At 62.0% G+C, this 20,917-nt stretch overlaps 2 protein-coding genes and 1 long non-coding RNA gene across 3 annotated transcripts in view; 2 read left to right on the top strand and 1 right to left on the bottom strand.

Moving 5' to 3' along the window:
- TXNRD3 (thioredoxin reductase 3) overlaps window positions 1–5,154 on the top strand; it is a 42,403-nt gene extending 37,249 nt beyond the window's left edge. Inside the window, exons 14-16 of the mRNA XM_075995950.1 lie at window positions 1,499–1,594; window positions 2,496–2,630; window positions 4,297–5,154. Coding sequence (XP_075852065.1) covers window positions 1,499–1,594; window positions 2,496–2,630; window positions 4,297–4,359 — 294 coding nt within the window. The 3' untranslated portion in view covers window positions 4,360–5,154. The remainder of the gene's footprint in view (window positions 1–1,498; window positions 1,595–2,495; window positions 2,631–4,296) is intronic.
- LOC142862637 (uncharacterized) lies at window positions 4,858–5,223 on the bottom strand. The gene is made up of 3 exons (XR_012913738.1): window positions 5,087–5,223; window positions 5,027–5,046; window positions 4,858–4,926 (listed from the first exon to the last, which is right to left on the bottom strand). It is a non-coding gene; the product is annotated as an uncharacterized LOC142862637 (long non-coding RNA).
- Window positions 5,224–11,922: 6,699 nt separating this feature from the next.
- C20H3orf22 (chromosome 20 C3orf22 homolog) lies at window positions 11,923–15,077 on the top strand. Its single transcript, XM_075995562.1, has 3 exons — window positions 11,923–12,074; window positions 13,277–13,402; window positions 14,824–15,077. The coding sequence occupies exons 1-3, from the start codon at window positions 11,983–11,985 to the stop codon at window positions 14,939–14,941; spliced, it is 336 nt and encodes a 111-aa protein (XP_075851677.1). The 5' UTR covers window positions 11,923–11,982; the 3' UTR covers window positions 14,942–15,077.
- The last annotated feature ends 5,840 nt before the right edge of the window (window positions 15,078–20,917 follow it).

Genomic DNA, 20,917 nt, shown 5'->3' on the forward strand with positions numbered 1-20,917 from the left:
TATATATAATATATATAACAGTGGTTATATATATTGTATATAATATAGTGGTTATATATTATATATAATACAGTGGTTATATGTAATATATAATATAGTGGTTATATATGATATAGTAGTTATATATAATATATATAATATAGTGGTTATATATAATATATATTATATAGTGGTTATATATAATATATGTAATATAGTGGTTATATGTAATATATGTAATATAGGGGTTATATATATAATATAGTGGTTATATATAATATATAGAATAGTGGTTATATATAATATATATAATATAGTTGTTATATATAATACATATAACATAGTGGTTATATATATAATATAGTGGTTACATATATATAATATAGTGGTTATATATAATATATATAACATAGTGGTTATATATAATATATATAACATAGTGGTTATATATATAATATAGTGGTTATACAATGGTTATATAATAGGATTATAATGGTTATATAATATGCTGGTTATATTGTAGGAAATCATATTCCTATTTTAGGAGAGTTAGAAATTAATTTTTTGGTGGGTTTTTTTTTTTTTTGAGACAGAGTCTCGCTCTGTCGCCCGAGCTAGAGTGCCGTGGCGTCAGCCTCGCTCACAGCAGCCTCCAACTTTGAGGCTGAAGCGATCCTCCTGCCTCAGCCTCCCTTTCGAGTAGCTGGGACTAGAGACATGCCTGCCCCACCACGCCCAGCTCATTTTTGATATATATATATATATATATATATATATATATTTTTTTTTTAGTTGACCAGCGAATTTGTTTCCATTTATAGTAGAGATGGGGTCTCGCTCTTGCTCAGGCTGGTCTTGAACTCCTCAATTTAAGCGATCCTCCCTCCTCGGCCTCCGGAGTAGCTCGGACTACAGGCATGCGCCAACATGCCCGGCTAATTTTATATAGATAGATAGATAGATATTTGGTTTTTTTTAGTAGAGACAGGGTCCCACTCTTGCTCAGGCTGGCCTCCAACTCCTGACCCCGAGCAATCCTCCCGCCTCGGCCTCCGGAGTAGCTCAGAATACAGGCATGCGCCAACATGCCCGGCTAATTTTATATATAGATAGATAGATAGATAGATAGATAGATAGATAGATAGATAGATAGATAGATTTTTTTTTTTTTTAGTAGAGACGGGGTCTCGCTCTTGCTCAGGCTGGCCTCAAGCTCCTGACCCCGAGCGATCCTCCCTCCTCGGCCTCCCAGCGTGCCGGGACGACAGGCGTGAGCCTCCGCGCCCGGCCCGAAAACTGGATTTTCCTCATGGGTTCTCTTCGGAAGAGCTGAGCGAGCAAGACAGATGTCAGCGCCCGCCCCGGGGGCCTCGGGCCGGCTGCCCCCGTCAGATGTCGCTAGTCGGGACCCCCGGGCCTCGCGTGTCCGACAGCCGAGCTGGAGACTACCCCCTTGCGGGATAAAGAGCCTGCGGAGCGGCGCTTTCATGCGCGCCCGCCCTCCCCTCTTCTCCTGCAGGTGTTCCACAGTTTCTTCTGGCCCCTCGAGTGGACGCTGGCCGGCAGGGAGAACAACACTTGCTACGCCAAGATAATCTGCAACAAGCTGGACCACGTGCGTAGCGTCGCCCCCGGCCCACGCGCTTTATATTTTTTTTTATTTTTTATTTTATTTTATTTTTTTGAGACAGAGTCTCGCTCTGTTGCCCGGGCTGGAGCGAGCGCCGTGGCGTCAGCCTCGCCCACAGCGGCCTCCGACTCCTGGCCTCAAGTCACGATCCTCCTGCCTCAGCCTCCCCGCCCCCGAGTAGCTGGGACGACAGGCGTGCGCCGCCACGCCCGGCTCGTTTATTCTCTATATATTTTCAGTTAGTTGGGCAATTGATTTCTTTCTACTTATAGTAGAGACGGGGTCTCGCTCTTGCTCGGGCTGGTTTCGAACTCCTGGCCTGGAGCGATCCTCCCGCCTCGGCCTCCTCCCAGAGTGCTGGGATGACAGGCGTGAGCCTCCGCGCCCAGCCTCAAGTACTTTAATTGAATTTTATTTGGTTTTTTAACTCAATTTAGACAGCTAAATGATCTGTCGCCCGGGCTAGAGCGCCGCGGTGTCAGCTTAGCTCACAGCGGCCTCCAATTCCTGGGCTCAGGCGAGCCTCCTGCCTCGGCCTCCCTCCGAGTAGCTGGGACGACAGGCATGCGCCTCCACGCCCGGCTCATTTTTTTCCTATATATTTTTAGTTGTCCGGCTAATTTCTTTCTGTTTTTTTGTTTTTTTTTTTTTTTTTGTAGTAGAGACGGGGTCTCGCTCTTGCCCAGGCCGGCCTCAGACTCCTGACCTCGAGCGAGCCTCCCGCCTCGGCCTCCCAGGGTGCCGGGATGACAGGCCTGAGCCACCGCGCCCGGCCGGCTGTCGTCCGTCTTAACTGTGAACTTGCAGGGAATGGATTCCTCTTCAGACCGTTGACCGACCGCGATTCTCTCTGGTTTTGTTTTGTTTTTTTTCCCCCGTGTTAAAGGATCGAGTGATCGGGTTTCATGTTCTCGGACCCAACGCTGGTGAGATTACCCAGGGATTTGCAGTCGCGATGAAGTGCGGACTCACAAAGCAGCTGCTGGATGACACTGTTGGGATTCACCCCACCTGTGGGGAGGTAGGACGCGGGAGGGTGGTTTTTTTTTTTCTTTAATTTTTTTTTTAAATTTTTAAGTCATTTGTTATGTTATATTTTCTATATATATATATATATATTTTTTTTTTTTTTTTTGAGACAGAGTCTCACTTTGTTGCCCAGGCTAGAGTGAGCGCCGTGGCGTCAGCCTCGCTCACAGCAGCCTCCGACTCCTGGCCTCGAACGATCCTCCCGCCTCGGCCTCCCTCCCGAGTAGCTGGGACGACAGGCATGCGCCTCCACGCCCGGCTCGTTTTTTTCTATATATTTTTAGTTGTCTGGCTCATTTCTTTCTTTCTTTTTCTTTTTCTTTTTTTGGGACTGAGTCTCACTCTGTCGCCTGGCCTAGACTGCCATGGCGTCAGCCTCGCTCGCAGCAGCCTCTAACTCCTGGGCTCAGGCGATCCTCCTGCCTCGGCCTCCTGAGTCGCTGGGACTACGGGCATGCGCCTCCACGCCCGGCTCATTTTTTTCTCTGTATATTTTTAGTCGGCCAATTAATTTCTTTCTATTTTTTTTTTTTTTAGCAGAGACGGGGTCTCGCTCTTGCTCAGGCTGGCCTCCAACTCCTGAGCTCAAAGGATCCTCCCTCCTCGGCCTCCCAGAGTGCTGGGATGACAGGCGTGACCCACTATGGCCCGCTAATCTTTTTTCTTTATAGACATGTTTTCAGTTGTCCAGCTCATTTCTTCTTATTGTGTTGGTAGAGACAGCGTCTTGCCGTTGCTCAGGCTGGCCTCGAACTCCTGAGCTCAAAGGATCCTCCCACCCCGGCCTCCAAGAGTGCTGGGATTACAGGCGTGAGCCACCGCGACCACCTGCTTTGTCTATTTAAAAGAATCGTGCAATTTTAATATTCAGAATCTGTTTTCTTAAAGCAATACTAACATCTAAGTATATATTCGGGCTGGATGCGGGGGCTCACGCCTGTGACCCCGGCACTCTGGGAGGCCGGGGAGGGAGGATTGGTCGAGGTCAGGAGTTCAAGACCGGCCTGAGCAAGAGCGAGACCCCGTGTCTACTGAAAATAGAAAGAAATTAGCTGGACAACTAAAAATATATATAGAGAGAGACAGGGAAAAAAATTAGCTGGTCACAGTGGCTCACGCCTGGAATCCTAGCAGTCAGGGAGGCTGAGGCGGGAGGATCGCTCGAGGTCAGGAGTTCAAGACCGGCCTGAGCAAGAGCGAGACCCTGTCTCTACTCAAAAAATAGAAAGAAATTAGCCAAACAACTAAAAAAATATATATAGAAAAAATGAGCCCAGTGTGGTGGCGCACGCCTGTAGCCCCAGCTACTCAGTAGGCCGAGGCGGGAGGCTCGCTCGAGGTCAGGAGGTCGAGACCAGCCTGAGCAAGAGCGAGACCCCGTCTCTACTAAAAAAAAAAAATAGAAAGAAATGACTTGGGCAGCTAAAAATATATATAGAAAAAAAAAAAATTAGCCGGGCGTGGTGGCGCGTACCTGTAGTCCCAGCCCCTCGGGAGGCTGAGGCGGGAGGAGGATCTCCATAGCGATCAGGAGGTGGAGGCTGCCGTGAGCGAGGCCGACGCCACGGCCCTCCAGCCCCGGGCGACGCAGCGAGACCCCGCCTGGAAGATCCGTACACAGATACATGTGCTGGTTTTGTTTCCTCCCCGCTGGGCAGGTGTTCACGACCCTGGACGTCACCAAGTCGTCGGGCCTGGACATCACGCAGAAGGGCTGCTGAGGCTAGCCCCGCTGCCGTCCGCGTCTCCTCGTCCCGGCCGCGTTGCTAGCCCCGGGCCGCCCGTGTTGGCCCTTGAGTGCCAGCCGGGCTACCTTGATGGCCCAGACGCGAGACCCAGACGAGGAGACCCGGCAGCGGCGGGCGCCCGCCCCACCCCCCTCACCCCCGACCCCCGACCCCCACCGGCTCGGGTCACGGCGACGACGGGCAGCCGCCTCGCTGCTTCCTTGACGCCCCTGCCCGGAAGCCCCCCGACACACGCGGCGGGGAGGGCCGGGGCCGACCCTCGCGACAGCGCCAGACCCGAGCCTCTCCGCCGGGACTCCCACCGTCCCCCGTCACCTCCCCCGGCGGCGATGGTCTGTTCCCTCTGCCTGTTTTGTTCCTTCGACGACGGCGGCGACGGTCTTTTTGCACCCCCGGGAGGAAGTCACCCTGCGTGGCCCGTGGCCTCACGAGCTCACCCGCAGAGGAGCGGCAAGGCGTGCGGGCGGGCGGCGGCAGGAGCGGCCAAGCGACGCTCGCCGTGTGCGAGTGTGTGTGTGGCTGGTGGTCACCGGCTGTCCCCTCGTGTCTCCGGCTGTCCCCTCGTGTCACCGGCTGTCACCTCGTGTCTCCGGCTGTCCCCTCGTGTCACCGGCTGTCCCCTCGTGTCACCGGCTGTCACCTCGTGTCACCGGCTGTCCCCTCGTGTCACCGGCTGTCCCCTCGTGTCACCGGCTGTCACCTCGTGTCACCGGCTGTCCCCTCGTGTCACCGGCTGTCACCTCGTGTCACCGTCCCGACTTGACGTCGTCTCCCTCCCGTTAGTTTCCCCAGACCGAGCCGGAACATCTCACGGCAGGGAAAACTATACTTGAGTCTCTTTTTCACGTTGATCTTAGCAGTGATATTAAAAAAGAAAAAAAAAAAACTTAAGTTTTCTGTCCTGTGTCGCGCGGAATCTGGTTTCGAGAGGCTTCTAATGATTCGATCGTCGTCCATTCATTCATTCGTTTTTCTTTTCTTTGCTCAAGAGACTGAAATCTATATTTATTTTATTTGTTTCTGAGACAGAGGCTCGCTCTGTCCGCCCGGGCTAGAGCGCCGCGGCGTCGGCCTCGCTCACAGCAGCCTCCGACTCCTGGCCTCGAGCGATCTTCCTGCCTCAGCCTCCCTCCCGAGTGGCTGGGACGACAGGCACGCGCCTCCACGCCCGGCTCGTTTTTTTCTATATATATTAGTTGGCCAATTAATTTCTTTCTATTTTTAGTAGAGATTTTTAGTCTCGCTCTTGCTCAGGATGGCCTCCAACTCCTGACCTCAAGCGATCCTCCTGCCTCAGCCTCCCTCCCGAGTAGCTGGGACTGCAGGCATGCGCCACCACGCCCAGCTAATTTTTTGTTCTGTATTTTTTTAGTTATCCAGCTCATTTCTTTCTATTTTTTTGTTTTTTTAGTAAATACGGGGTGTCGCTCTTGCTCAGGCTGGCCTCCAACTCCTGACCTCGACTCATCCTCCTGCCTCAGCCTCCCTCCCAATTAGCTGGGACTACAGGCGTGTGCCACCACACCCAGCCCATTTTCTCTCTCTCTCTCTCTCTATATATATATATATATATTTAGTTGTCCAGCTCATTTCTTTCTATTTTTTTTTTTTTAAGTAGAGACAGGGGTCTCTCTCTTGCTCAGGGCTGGCCTCGACCTCCCGACCTCCATCGAGCGATCCTCCCTCCTCGGCCTCCCCGGAGTGCTGGGAGGACAGGCAGGAGCCACCACCCCACCACCACCCCCGGCTCGGCCGGCCGCCTGGGCAGCCCTGATTGTGACCTCGGTGGGCCTCTCTGAGGTCACAGTGGGCCCGGCGGGCCCCGTCCGGCCGGGGCCGGGGCCGGGGTCCCGGGGTGGCGTGGCAGCCGGGGGCCATGGCCAGCTCCGGCCGCTGCGGCATCACCTAGACCCGGCCCGGGCGACCGGCCGCCCAATAGCACGGTCCCCCAGCCCCTCCTCTGCGGTGACAGCTCCCTGGCGGGACCCCAGCCGCCGTCCCCCTGTGACCCGGCCGTCCCAGCGGACCTCGAGCCGCCCTCCCAGCCCCACCGGGGCCGGAGCAGTTCCGGAACATTCTGAGCCGGGATTCCGAGGGCCGGGCAGCCTGGTGAGCTCTGGCGGCCGGAGGCGGCAGGTCCCCCTGAGCCGGTCGGTGGGTGGCTCATAGGCGTGGGGGCCGCCGGCCTGTCCTTGCTGGGATGTCCGGCGACCCCTGACCCCTGGGGGGGGGCACACAGGGTCACCCTGTCCCCACGAGACGTCGGGATGGTGTGGAGGCCCCAGTGCCCCGGGACCGGCCGCCGGGTCCTCGGGGCACTCTGGGAGGCTGAAGTGGGAGGCTCACTCGAGGCTGGGAGTTGGAGGCCAAGTTTGAGCCCAAGAGCGAGACCCCATCTTCTACTAAGAAAAATAGAAAGAAATTAATTGGCCGACTAAAAATATAGAAAATAAATGAGCCGGGCGTGGTGGCGCATGCCTGTAGTCCCAGCTACTCGGGAGGGAGGCCGAGGCAGGAGGATCGTGGTGGAGGTCAGGACTTGGAGGCCAGCCTGAGCAAGAGCGAGACCCCGTCTCTACCAAAAAAAAATAAGAAATAAATGAGCTGGACGACTAAAAATATATATAGAAAAAATGATCCAGGCGTGGTGGCGCACGCCTGTAGTCCCAGCTACTCGGGAGGCTGAGGCAGGAGGCTCACTGGAGGACGGGAGTTTGAGGCCAGCCTGAGCGAGAGCGGGACGTAAAAATAGGAAGAAATGGAGGCCAGTCGGGGTGCCGCGCCCCACGGGGGGCCAGGGCTGAGGACAGAGTGTCTGCCGGGGCCCAGGGAGGCCTCAGCCTGGGAGGACGGCCGCAGTCGGCGCCACAGCGTGGGAGGGACGGGGTGGGGAGGCCACCCGGGGTCCAGGGAGACGCACACATGAGCACACACGGACACGCAGAGGCACACAGAGACACGCAGAGACACACAGGCAGAGACACGCAGAGACACGCAGAGACACACAGACATGCAGAGACACAGAGACATGCAGAGACACAGAGACATGCAGAGACACAGAGACATGCAGAGACACAGAGACATGCAGAGACACGCATTCACACACGGGCAGAGACTCTGGCGGACACAAAGACACACGCACGCACGCAAAAATGACACACACACACTAACAGAGACACAGACTCACACAGGTGCACACGCACGCACACAGAAAAACACAGACCCATTCACACACACAGACACAGTTGGACACACACGACAAAACAGGCAGTCGTCCGTCTGCCGTCCTGCACCACGCTCTGGGGCAGAGTGAGTTGTCCCGCTCCACCGTCCTCCCCTTGTCCTCCCTCCATCCTTCCCCTGTCCTCCCCCTGTCCTACCCCTGTCCTACCCCTGTCCTCCCTCTCTCCTCCCCCTGTCCTCCCCCTCTCCTCCCTCTCTCCTCCCCCGTCCTCCCCCTCTCCTCCCTCTCTCCTCCCCCGTCCTCCCCCTGTCCTCCCTCTCTCCTCCCCCGTCCTACCCCTGTCCTCCCTCTCTCCTCCCCCGTCCTCCCCCTGTCCTCCCCTTGTCCTCCCCCTGTCCTCCCCCTGTCCTCCCCCTGTCCTCCCCCTGTCCTCCCTCTCTCCTCCCCCTATCCTCCCTCTCTCCTCCCCCGTCCTCCCCCTGTCCTCCCCCTGTCCTCCCCTTGTCCTCCCCCTGTCCTCCCCCTGTCCTCCCCCTGTCCTCCCCCTCTCCTCCCCCTCTCCTCCCCCTGTCCTCCCCCTGTCCTCCCTCTGTCCTCCCCCTCTCCTCCCCCTGTCCTCCCCCTCTCCTCCCCCTGTCCTCCCCCTGTCCTCCCCCTGTCCTCCCTCTCTCCTCCCCTTGTCCTCCCCCTGTCCTCCCCCTGTCCTCCCCCTGTCCTCCCCCTCTCCTCCCCCTCTCCTCCCCCTGTCCTCCCCCTGTCCTCCCCCTCTCCTCCCCCTCTCCTCCCCCTGTCCTCCCCCTGTCCTCCCTCTGTCCTCCCCCTCTCCTCCCCCTGTCCTCCCCCTCTCCTCCCCCTGTCCTCCCCCTGTCCTCCCCCTGTCCTCCCCCTGTCCTCCCTCTCTCCTCCCCTTGTCCTCCCCCTCTCCTCCCCCTGTCCTCCCCCTGTCCTCCCCCTGTCCTCCCTCTCTCCTCCCCTTGTCCTCCCCCTGTCCTCCCCTCTCCTCCCCCTCTCCTCCCCCTGTCCTCCCTCTCTCCTCCCCTTGTCCTCCCCCTCTCCTCCCCCTGTCCTCCCCCTGTCCTCCCCCTGTCCTCCCTCTCTCCTCCCCTTGTCCTCCCCCTGTCCTCCCCCTCTCCTCCCCCTCTCCTCCCCCTGTCCTCCCCCTCTCCTCCCCCTCTCCTCCCCCTGTCCTCCCTCTCTCCTCCCCTTGTCCTCCCCCTCTCCTCCCCCTGTCCTCCCCCTGTCCTCCCCCTGTCCTCCCTCTCTCCTCCCCTTGTCCTCCCCCTGTCCTCCCCCTCTCCTCCCCCTCTCCTCCCCCTGTCCTCCCTCTCTCCTCCCCTTGTCCTCCCCCTGTCCTCCCCCTGTCCTCCCCCTGTCCTCCCCCTCTCCTCCCCCTGTCCTCCCCCTGTCCTCCCCCTGTCCTCCCCCTGTCCTCCCCCTCTCCTCCCCCTGTCCTCCCCCTGTCCTCCCCCTGTCCTCCCCCTCTCCTCCCCCTGTCCTCCCCCTGTCCTCCCCCTGTCCTCCCCCTGTCCTCCCCCTGTCCTCCCCCTGTCCTCCCCCTCTCCTCCCCCTGTCCTCCCCCTGTCCTCCCTCTGTCCTCCCCCTGTCCTCCCCCTGTCCTCCCCCTGTCCTCCCTCTCTCCTCCCTCTCTCCTCCCCCTGTCCTCCCCCTGTCCTCCCCCTGTCCTACCCCTGTCCTACCCCTGTCCTCCCCCTGTCCTCCCTCTCTCCTCCCTCTCTCCTCCCCCTGTCCTCCCCCTGTCCTCCCCCTGTCCTACCCCTGTCCTACCCCTGTCCTCCCTCTCTCCTCCCCCTGTCCTCCCTCTCTCCTCCCTCTCTCCTCCCCCGTCCTCCCCCTGTCCTCCCCCTGTCCTCCCCCTGTCCTCCCCCTGTCCTCCCCCTGTCCTCCCTCTGTCCTCCCCCTGTCCTCCCCCTGTCCTCCCTCTCTCCTCCCTCTCTCCTCCCCCTGTCCTCCCCCTGTCCTCCCTCTCTCCTCCCCCTGTCCTCCCCCTCTCCTCCCTCTCTCCTCCCCCGTCCTCCCCCTGTCCTCCCCCTGTCCTCCCCCTCTCCTCCCCCTGTCCTCCCCCCGTCCTCCCCCTGTCCTCCCCCTGTCCTCCCTCTCTCCTCCCCCTGTCCTCCCCCTGTCCTCCCTCTCTCCTCCCCCTGTCCTCCCCCTCTCCTCCCTCTCTCCTCCCCCTGTCCTCCCCCTGTCCTCCCCCTGTCCTCCCCCTCTCCTCCCCCTGTCCTCCCCCCGTCCTCCCCCTGTCCTCCCCCCGTCCTCCCCCTGTCCTCCCCCTGTCCTCCCCCTCTCCTCCCTCTCTCCTCCCCCCGTCCTCCCCCTGTCCTCCCCCTGTCCTCCCCCTCTCCTCCCTCTCTCCTCCCCCTGTCCTCCCCCTCTCCTCCCCCTGTCCTCCCCCTGTCCTCCCCCTGTCCTCCCCCTCTCCTCCCCCTGTCCTCCCCCTGTCCTCCCCCTGTCCTCCCTCTCTCTTCCCTCCATCCTCCCTCCGTCCTCCCTGTGCTGTCCTCCCCCCTGGTCCCCCTCTCATGCCCCCCGCGCTGGCCTTGCGTCGTGTCACCTGCATTATCAGGACTGCATTGGCGCAGGGACACACGGGGACAGTGGTCACCCCGCGCTGTCTCCCGAGTCCGTGTCTGGGCGAGGCGGTGGCCGTCTGGACCGGCTGCCAGTCACCCCTGTCACCACGTGTCACCTGGGGGCTGTGGGCGGGGGATGGGTGGGACCCCTCAGGGGACGCCGCCTGGGGACCCACCTGTTGCCAGTGTGGACGGGCCGGGGTCCGACGGGGACACAGCGGGACACAGAGCAGGCGACGCGGGCAGAGCGAGCGGCCGGCGGGGGCAGGGCGGGGGGTGCTGGGCTGGGTGGCCTTGGTGACAACACGACGCGGCCGGGGGACGTTGCCCAGGGCCACCCGCAGGGCGGTGGGAGGCGGGTGCTGGGCGGGAGGCGGCGGCCCAGGCAGGGCTGTCGCGACGGGTCCCATGAGACAAAAGAGCAGCGCTAGGGCTGCCACCTCTCTGGGGTCCCCCACGGTGGCCTGCGAAGACTGCCGTGTCCCTCTGTGTGTGCACACGCATGTACACGCGTGCACACTCAGGCACAGGCGTGCAGACTCGTGAGCGTGCATGTGCACACGCATGTGCACACGCACACTCGTGAACGTGCATGTAGACACTTGTGAACACACATGCACACCCGCCCACTCGTGCAGACGCATGTACACATGCACGCTACTGTACACACATGTACACACACGCTTGTGAACATGCACGCACACATGCATGCTCCTGCGCAGGCACGCTCACTCATGCACACGCATGCACCCACATGCATGTACAGGTGTGCTCACACACGCACAGAGGTATGCGTGCACACGCACACTCATGCACATGCACACACTGCCACGCACATGCATGTACAGGTGTGCTCACACACGCACAGAGGTATGCGTGCACACGCACACTCATGCACATGCACACACTGCCACGCACATGCATGCACATGTGTGCATACTTGTGCATGCCCATGCTCATACATGCAGGGCATGCACACTCAAACACATGCACACGTGCACACCAGTGGACATGCGTGCGGCACAGGCACGCACACTCATGCACACGCATGCATGCACATGCATTCAGCAGGACACACATGCACACTCGTGGACATGCATGAATACATGCACAGCCATGCACACGCACACACATGCATGCACACATGCACTCACGTGCACACACGGACACATATGACCACTCATACACGCATGCACACTCGTGGACATGGACGCATCCATTTACAGTCATGAACACGCACACTCAAGCACATGCATAAACACGCAGTACACCTGTGCACACACATGCCTATGCGTGCATGCTGATACACAGGTATACACACGTACTCATGTGCAGTCACGCACACGCGTGCATGTGCACTCAAGTCATGCCACACGTACACTCAAGCATGCACAGACATGCACACGCACGCACACTCGTGGGCTCGTGTGCACACGCATGCACACTCTTGCACACGCAAGGCACACTGGGGGCAGAGGATTTGGGGGCGAGCGGCACCCCAGTCCCCGCCGGGCACCTCTGTCACTTCTGCCATCTCCCCCCAGCCCTGCCCCCCTTGTCCCCCTTTGTCCCCTGTGTCCCCCTTGTCACCTTGTCCCCTTGTCCCCCTAGTCCCCCCTTGCCTCCCTTGTCCCCGTGTCCCCCTTTGTCCCCTTGTCCCCTTGTCCCCCTTGTCCCCCTTGTCCCCGTGTCCCCCTTTGTCCCCTTGTCCCCCCTTGTCCCCCTTTGTCCCCTTGTCCCCTTGTCCCCCTTGTCCCCCTTGTCCCCGTGTCCCCTAGCCATGGCTGATCGGCTCCCGGACGCGTAACCTCCGGCTCCACGATGGACGCGGTGACCCACAAGAGACGCCACCACAGCAAGTCACAGAGGAGCAAGGCCCAGGCGGCCGCGTTCGCCAGCACCTTCCCGTACAGGTGCGCCGTGGGGACACGAATGTCACCTGCCCGGGTCACCCCGGGGCCCTGGGGACACGAGTGTCACCTCCCCGGGTCACCCCGGGTCCCTGGGACACGAATGTCACCTCCCCGGGTCACCCCGGGGCCCTGGGGACACGAGTGTCACCTCCCCGGGTCACCCCGGGTCCCTGGGACACGAATGTCACCTCCCCGGGTCACCCCGGGGCCCTGGGGACACGAGTGTCACCTCCCCGGGTCACCCCGGGTCCCTGGGACACGAATGTCACCTGCCCGGGTCACCCCGGGGCCCTGGGGACACGAGTGTCACCTGCCCGGGTCACCCCAGGCCCCTGGGACACAAATGTCACCTGCCCGGGTCACCCCGGGGCCCTGGGGACACGAGTGTCACCTGCCCGGGTCACCCCGGGGCCCTGGGGACACGAGTGTCACCTGCCCGGGTCACCCCAGGCCCCTGGGACACAAATGTCACCTGCCCAGGTCACCCCTGGGCCCTGGGGACACGAGTGTCACCTGCCCGGGTCACCCCGGGGCCCTGGGGACACGAGTGTCACCTGCCCGGGTCACCCCGGGGCCCTGGGGACACGAGTGTCACCTGCCCGGGTCACCCCGGGGCCCTGGGGACACGAATGTCACCTGCCCGGGTCACCCCGGGACCCTGGGACACAAATGTCACCTGCCCGGGTCACCCCGGGGCCCTGGGGACACGAGTGTCACCTGCCCGGGTCACCCTGGGTCCCTGGGACACGGATGTCACCTGCCCGGGTCACCCCGGGGCCCTGGGACACGAGTGTCACCTGTCCAGCTGCAGCTGGGGGTGGTGTCTCTTGTCCTCAAGGAGTGTCCTCAGCTCCCCTGAGTCCTGGACCTCCCTTCTCGGCCTCCGTGGCGGCCTCAGCCGCTGGGGCCTCTAGACAGAGCCTCCCCGGTCCCCTGGGCCATTTGTCCCCAACCTGGTGAGGCCACCAAGTGGCAGACACAGCCCCCTCGGGGACGGCCAAGACGGGGCGGCCTCCGGCTCACCCGGCCAGGTCGGCCACGACCCCACTGTGCAACTGCAGGGCGGTGGCTTGACCACTCTGTGCCTCGGTTTACCCGTGTTGCAAAACGCGGGGGAGGGGACCAAGCGCCCGTGCCTCGTGGCGTCCGGCTGAGGGACAGCCCCAGGCCACCGCGACGGGCCCGGCGTCCCCCGCGTGCAGGTTCTCGTGGCTCACGGAGTCCCCAGTGGAGGCCCTGCAGCCCTGGGAGTCCGAGGACACCTCGGTGAAGGACCTGCTGCCCCTGCAGAAGAGCCTCGTGCCGACCCGCTCCATCCCCGTCCCCGGGTAGGTGCCGGGGACACCGAGTCGCGCCCTGTCGCCCGGGCTGGGGTCGGCAGCCTCCAACTCCTGGCCTCTAGCGAGCCTCCTGCCCCGGCCTCCCTTCCCGAGTGGCTGGGACGACAGGCACGCGCCTCCGGGCCCGGCTCTTATTTTTTATCTGTTTTTACTTGGCCAATTAATTTCTATTTTTTTAGTAGAGACGGGGCCTCGCTCTTGCTCAGGCTGGCCTCGAACCCCTGACCTCGAGCGAGCCTCCACCCTCGGCCTCCAGGTTTTTTTTGTTTTTTTTTTTGCGTGGCATCCTCCCACCATGCCCCGCTGTGCAACTGAGGCCACCGAGGCATAGACACAGGGGACACCGAAGCGCAGTGGCCAATGCGACAGTCCAGAAGCTTCTAGAAGCTTCCATGCGAGGACACCCGGGGGGAGGGGACTCAGGCCTGTGTGGAGACAGGACACGCGAGCCACTCTGTCCCCGGTGTCCCCTTGTCCCGGGTGGCCGCCAGGCCCGGGCTTGGTCCTCAGGGCGAGACCCTGCAGCGGCCGAGCAGGTGGCCGGGGTGGCCCCGGGGGACAAGGGACGGCGAGGCCGAGAGGGACGGCGACAGGGCCACCGCGGGGGGGAGGGGTCCCGGTGGGGGAGGGGCGTGTCGCCAGCCTCGGAGGGAGGGGATGTGGGGGTGGGGGAGGGTCGGTGGGGGTAGGGGGGAGGGCGATGGGAGAGTGGGGGAGGGGAAGGGGAGGGTTAGAGTAGGGGGGAGGGGCAGTGGGGCAAGGAGTGCAGGTGGGGGAGGGACGCGTAGAAGCAGTGGGGGAGGGGCAGTCGGGGTAGGGGACAAGGGGGAGGGGGTCAGGGTGGTGGGAGAGGGAGTGGGGGAGGGGTGCATAGGAGCAGTGGGGGAGGGATGGTGGGACACTGGGGGAGGGGTGGGTAGACACAGTGGGGGAGGGGCGGTGGGGAGAGGGTGGGAAGGGTGTAGGCATGGCTGTGGGAGGGGGCGGGGCTGTGGGAGGGGGCGGGGCTTGGTGATGAGTGGGGGCGTGGCTGTGGGAGTGGGGGCGTGGTGATGAGAGGGGGCGTGGCTGTGGGAGTGGGGGCGTGGTGATGAGAGGGGGCGTGGCTGTGGGAGTGGGGGCGTGGTGATGAGAGGGGGCGTGGCTGTGGGAGTGGGGGCGGGGCGTGGCGATGAGTGGGGGCGGGGCGTGGTATGAGTGGGGGCGTGGCGATGAGTGGGGGCGGGGCTGCGGGAGTGGGGGCGGGGCGTGGCGATGAGTGGGGGCGGGGCGTGGTGGTGAGTGGGGGCGGGGCTGTGGGAGTGGGGGCGGGGCGTGGCGATGAGCGGGGGCGGGGCGGGGTCGCGGGGTCACCACCCGTCCCGCGGGTCCCCTCCCGGCGCTGACCCCTCCTGTGTGACCCCATCCAGGCTCGGGGCGCCCGGCCTCAGCACGCCGGGCGGCCTCCCCCCGCGGCCTCCGCTCGGCCTCCTGTGGGAGTTGAGGCTGCTGAGCCGCCGCTTCCGGGCCCGGGGGTCGCCCGTGTAGCGGCCTCCGCCTGCGGCCTCCGCCCGGCATGCTCCGCCCGGCCTCGCCTCCCGCTGCGCACTGAGGCCCACGGCCTCCACCGCCCCCGCCTCCCGGCGGCCCTCCAGGATTGCCAATAAACTCAGCCTCGCTCAGCCTCCCTGCCTCGTCTCTAACGCGGGCGGAAAGGGCGGGCGCGGGGCTCACGCCTGTCGTCCAGGCACTGGGAGGCCGAGGCGGGAGGATCGCTGGAGGTCGGGAGTTGGAGGCCAGCCTGAGCAAGAGCGAGACCCCGTCTCTACTAAAAAAAAAAAAAAATAGAAAAGAAATGAGCTGGAGGAGTAAAATATATATAGAAAAAATGAAACGGCCACGGAGGCTCACACCTGTCATCCCAGCACTCTGGGAGGCCGAGGCAGGAGGATCGGTCGAGGTCAGGAGTTGGAGGCCAGCCTGAGCAAGAGCGAGACCCCGTCTCTACTAAAAATAGAAAGAAATGAGCTGGACAACTAAAAATATATAGAAAGAAAACAATCCGGGCGCAGTGGCGCACGCCTGTCATCACAGCTACTCAGGAGGAGGCCGAGGAGGGAGGACCTCTCGAGGCCAGGAGTTGGAGGCCAGCCTGAGCAAGAGCGAGACCCCGTCTCTGCTAAAAATAGAAAGAAATTAATTGGCCAACTAAAAATATATAGAAAAAAATGAGCCGGGCGCGGAGGCTCACGCCTGTAGTCCCAGCTACTCTGGTGGAGGCCGAGGAGGGAGGATCACTGGAGGTCAGGAGTTCCAAACCAGCCTGAGCAGGAGCGAGTCCCCGTCTCTACCAAAAAAATTAAAAAAAAAAATAGAAAGAAATGAGCCAGACGACTAAAAATATATAGAGAAATAATGAGCCGGGCGTGGTGGCGCATGCCTGTAGTCCCAGCCACTCCGGAGGGAGGCTGAGGCAGGAGGATCGCTGGAGCCTCAAAGTTGGAGGCTGCTGTGAGCGAGGCTGACGCCACGGCCCTCACTCTGGCCCGGGCGACAGAGCTAAGAAAAAAAAAAAAAAAAAAGACAAACTGGATTCTGCCCCGCCTGTCCCCACTGTGTCCCCACGGTGTCCCCACTGTCCCCGCCTGTCCCCACTGTGTCCCCACGGTGTCCCCACTGTCCCCGCCTGTCCCCACTGTGTCCCCACGGTGTCCCCACTGTCCCCGCCTGTCCCCACTGTGTCCCCACGGTATCCCCGCCTGTCCCCACGGTGTCCCCACGGTATCCCCACTGTCCCCGCCTGTCCCCACGGTGTCCCCACGGTGTCCCCACTGTCCCCGCCTGTCCCCACTGTGTCCCCACGGTGTCCCCACTGTCCCCGCCTGTCCCCACGGTGTCCCCACGGTATCCCCACTGTCCCCGCCTGTCCCCACGGTGTCCCCACGGTGTCCCCACTGTCCCCGCCTGTCCCCACGGTGTCCCCACGGTATCCCCACTGTCCCCGCCTGTCCCCACGGTGTCCCCACGGTGTCCCCACTGTCCCCGCCTGTCCCCACGGTGTCCCCACTGTCCCCGCCTGTCCCCACTGTCCCCACGGTGTCCCCACGGTGTCCCCACTGTCCCCGCCTGTCCCCACGGTGTCCCCACTGTGTCCCCACGGTGTCCCCACTGTCCCCGCCTGTCCCCACTGTGTCCCCACGGTGTCCCCACTGTCCCCGCCTGTCCCCACTGTGTCCCCACGGTATCCCCGCCTGTCCCCACGGTGTCCCCACGGTATCCCCACTGTCCCCGCCTGTCCCCACGGTGTCCCCACGGTGTCCCCACTGTCCCCGCCTGTCCCCACTGTGTCCCCACGGTGTCCCCACTGTCCCCGCCTGTCCCCACTGTCCCCGCCTGTCCCCACGGTGTCCCCACGGTGTCCCCACTGTCCCCGCCTGTCCCCACGGTGTCCCCACTGTCCCCGCCTGTCCCCACTGTCCCCACCTGTCCCCACGGTGTCCCCACTGTCCCCGCCTGTCCCCACGGTGTCCCCACGGTGTCCCCACTGTCCCCGCCTGTCCCCACTGTCCCCGCCTGTCCCCACGGTGTCCCCACGGTGTCCCCACTGTCCCCGCCTGTCCCCACTGTGTCCCCACGGTGTCCCCACTGTGTCCCCACAGTGTCCCCACTGTCCCCGCCTGTCCCCACTGTGTCCCCACTGTCCCCGCCTGTCCCCACGGTGTCCCCACTGTCCCCGCCTGTCCCCACTGTGTCCCCACGGTGTCCCCACTGTGTCCCCACGGTGTCCCCACTGTCCCCGCCTGTCCCCACTGTCCCCTGGCTCCCCCGGCTGGGACATCCCCAGCCTCTGTGGTCACTGTTGCCCAATCGTCACGACCACCGGGCATTTTTACGCCATGTGGCAGCGGGCGGGGACCCGGCTGAGAGTCCCCGGCGAGCTGTCCCCGGTCACCGAGCCCCAGGTCCCCGCAGCGAAGACGCGACACAGCCGAGGACACCCCAGAGAGGCAGAAAGTTAAAAATTTTAAGAAAACAAAAACAAAAAAACACATTTCTTCAAAAATCCTGACCGCCCGGGCGGCCACCAACGTCCTGGGAAAACTGCCACCGTGTCCCGGGCTCCCAGAATGCTCAGGCCGGCCTCGAACTCCTGACCTCCAGCGGTCCTCCCGCCTCGGCCTCCCAGAGTGCCGGGACGACAGGCCTGAGATGCCCGTGTCTCATTCCGTCCCAACACCACGCCGGTCACGGGACCCCGCACGGGTTCAACTGTGGCCACTTCCCGGGGACCCAGGTTTTTTTTTTTTTTTCAGGCAGAGGCTGGCCTCCAGCTCCTGGCCTCCAGCGATCCTCCTGCCTCGGCCTCCCTCCCGAGTAGCTGGGACGACAGGCACACGCCACCACGCCCGGCTCGTTTTCTTTTCTATATATTTTTATTCGTCCAGTTAATTTCTATGTTTTTAGTAGAGACGGGGTCTCGCTCTTGCTCGGGCTGGCCTCCACCTCCTGACCTCGACTGATCCTCCCGCCTCGGCCTCCCTCCCGAGTAGCTGGGACTCCAGGCATGCACCACCATACCGGGCTAATTTTTCCTATTTTTAGTTGTTTTTGGCTAATTTCTTTCTATTTGTAGTAAAGATGGAGTCTCGCTCTTGCTCAGGCTGGCCTCCAACTCCTGACCTCTAGCGATCCTCCCTCCTCGGCCTCCCAGAGTGCTGGGACGACAGGCGTGAGCCACCATGCCTGGCTAGTTTATATATACATATATATATATATTTTTAACTCTCCGGCTAATTTCTTTCTATTTTTTTAGTAGAGACGGGGTCTCGCTCTTGCTCAGGCTGGCCTCGAACTCCTGACCTCGAGCGATCCTCCCACCTCGGCCTCCCTCCCAAGTAGCTGGGACGACAGACATGCGCCTCCACGCCCGGCTCATTTTTTCTATATATTTTTAGTTGTCCGGCTCATTTCTATTTTTAGTACAGACGGGGTCTGGCTCTTGCTCAGGCTGGCCTCCACCTCCCGACCTCGAGCGATCCTCCTTCCTCGGCCTCCCCGAGTAGCTGGGCCGACAGGCGTGAGCCTCCGTGCCTGGCCGAGACACCACATCTCGCCACGCCGACACGGAAGACCGGGGCCTCCGCGGGGGAGAGGTGGCCGGGCTGTCCCTGTCACCACGGCAGCGGTCACATGGACGTGGCCACCGGCCAATCCAAGCCGGGCAGGGGGCGACACTCTCAGACCCGGGGGGCCCCCGAGCTGCCCCCAAAAGCGGCCTCGCCTCGATCCACCGACCCTCACCGTTCTCGCCCGGCCCAAGGGCCTGGGGACCCGCCTGTCACCCGGGGCAGGGAGGGGACAAAATTGGAGGCTGGGGACCTCCTAAAGCGGAGGGAGGCCGCCTGCGACTGTCCCAGCCGCTTGGGGACGTGGAGGCTGACCTTTGGCCTCACCCCCCTGCCGGCCCACCGTCCCCCCCACTCCCGTTTCCGTGACAACCGGGTAGAGGCGGGAACAGGGCGGTTCCCAAAGCGGGGTTCCCTGGGGCACCCCCCACAACAAAATGGGGACGCGTGGCCACAAACTGTCCCCCGCCAGTTGGGTCCCCGGGTAGGAGGGGACCGGAAGGTTCCTGGAAGGGCGGGGAGTCCGGCTGGTGAAGGTCGCAGGTGGGGCGGGGACAGGGGACGCCGCTGGTAGAAAAGGGATGACATCCCGGGACCGACGGGCGGGGCAATGGCAGCCACTTTGGGCCAAGGAGGCGGCGCGTTGGGGGAAACTGAGTCCCCGGGCTCCCCGGCACGGAGGGAGGCGACCCAGGCCGGGGTCTCGGGCTCGCCCGGGAGGTCGGGGCTCCCGGTCAGCGCAGGGGACAGTGGGGACATTGGAGGGACGGTGGCCCGTGCGGGAGGGCAGGACAGGGGGGACAGAGGGGGGACAGGGGACAGAAGGACCAGGCGTGTCTCCAGACCAGGGCACCGGGGGGGACCCGGCCTAGCAGGCTTTGCGGCTTTCCGGAACTATCCATGTCACACCCTGCCTTGGGGACACCCGGGTCCCACCTGGCGCCTCCTGTCCCCGGGATCGGGGGTGACCGGTCGCCCGGGCCGGCGGGGCGCAGGTGCGGAGCGCACAGCCCTGACAAGGGGCAGCCACGGCTTCCGCTTGCACGCCGTGTAAACAGTGGGCGCATAGTGTGTGCGCGCTGTCTGCGCGCCATGTGAGCGCCGTTGGTCCGGCTCATTCCAGGGAGACGGGAAAAAAGTGAAGCCACTTGCAAGCGTGTGGGTGTGTTTTGTTTTGTTTTTTAATGGGGGGCTCCCAGCACTTTGGGAGGCCGAGGAGGGAGGATCGCTTGAGGTCAGGAGTTGGAGGCCAGCCTGGGCAAGAGCGAGACCCCGTCTCTACTAAAAATAGAAAGAAATTAACTGGCCAACTAAAAATATATAGAAAAAAAAATGAGCCGGGCGTGGAGGCGCGTGCCTGTCGTCCCAGCTACTCGGGAGGGAGGCTGAGGCGGGAGGCTCGCTGGAGGCCACGAATTGGGAGGCTGCTGTGAGCGAGGCCGACGCCACGGCACTCACTCCAGCCCGGGCGACAGAGCGAGACTCGGTCTCCAAATAATAAAACACAGCGAAGTCCCAGCGAGGGGACAGGACCCAGCTGCGGCCGGCGTGAGGCCCACGGTGACCCCACGTCCCGGCAGCTCCGGCCTCGACCCGGCTGTCTGTCCCTCGGGGGGTGACGGGGCTCAGCGGGGACCGACGGGGGTGACACCGGGCGTCCCCGGCCACCTGGCTCCGTTTTTTTTTTTTTTTTGCGTCCCTTGACACACTTCTTTCTAACTCCCATCGTTCCCATTTGGCAGACGGGGTAAACTGAGGCCAGGGCGACCGGGGACACCGGCCGCGGCCTCCGCAGCTGGGCGGCCGTGCCGGAAATGGGACATGGGACCCCGGGCGTCCCCCCTCTGTCTGCACGATGACGCTCGTGCCACCCCGAAACGGGAGGGTCCTTCACAAGTAAAAAGCAACCCTGACAAATTATTTTTTGGCGGGAGAGACTCTCTGTCTCTCTCTGTCTCTCTCTGTCTCTGCCACCACCGCCCGGGCGTCCCTGGGACAAACGTCCCCCTCCCCAGAGAGGACCCGTCTGCGCAGTCTAAAATGTCACCTCCCCACGCCGGGACTGTCCCCGAGCGACACTTTGATGACTCGGTGGCACTTGTTTCTGCGGAAACCATCCGGTTTTTTTGGGGGTGACCTCGACCCCTCTGGGAGGGTCGGCCCTATAAAGAAGGGGACCGTTTTGGTTTCCCGTGACCCCGGCAACCTCACCCGGTGTCACTCGCAGCCGTAGGAAGGACGCCGAGCCCGCGGTTCGAGGCCTTTTCGAGACTCGGCCTCCACTTGTCAAGCGCGTCTTCCTGGCGTCCCCGCCGAGCCCTCCTTCTCGGGGACCCCCAGTTCCACCCCCTGCGTGTCCCCTCAGCACCCCCAAGCCGCTTCACCCGTCCGGGCTGCT

Source organism: Microcebus murinus, chromosome 20 (assembly GCF_040939455.1).
Source record: "Microcebus murinus isolate Inina chromosome 20, M.murinus_Inina_mat1.0, whole genome shotgun sequence".
Classification (NCBI taxonomy): domain Eukaryota; kingdom Metazoa; phylum Chordata; class Mammalia; order Primates; family Cheirogaleidae; genus Microcebus; species Microcebus murinus.

Bases quoted from the DNA above. Each gene is read 5' to 3' on its own strand.
- C20H3orf22 (XM_075995562.1), top strand. From the start codon at position 11,983: ATGGACGCGGTGACCCACAAGAGACGCCACCACAGCAAGTCACAGAGG. The intron at 12,075-13,276 runs GTGCGCCGTGGG...CCCCGCGTGCAG, and splicing joins GCCAGCACCTTCCCGTACAG to GTTCTCGTGGCTCACGGAGT. The intron at 13,403-14,823 runs GTAGGTGCCGGG...GACCCCATCCAG, and splicing joins CGCTCCATCCCCGTCCCCGG to GCTCGGGGCGCCCGGCCTCA.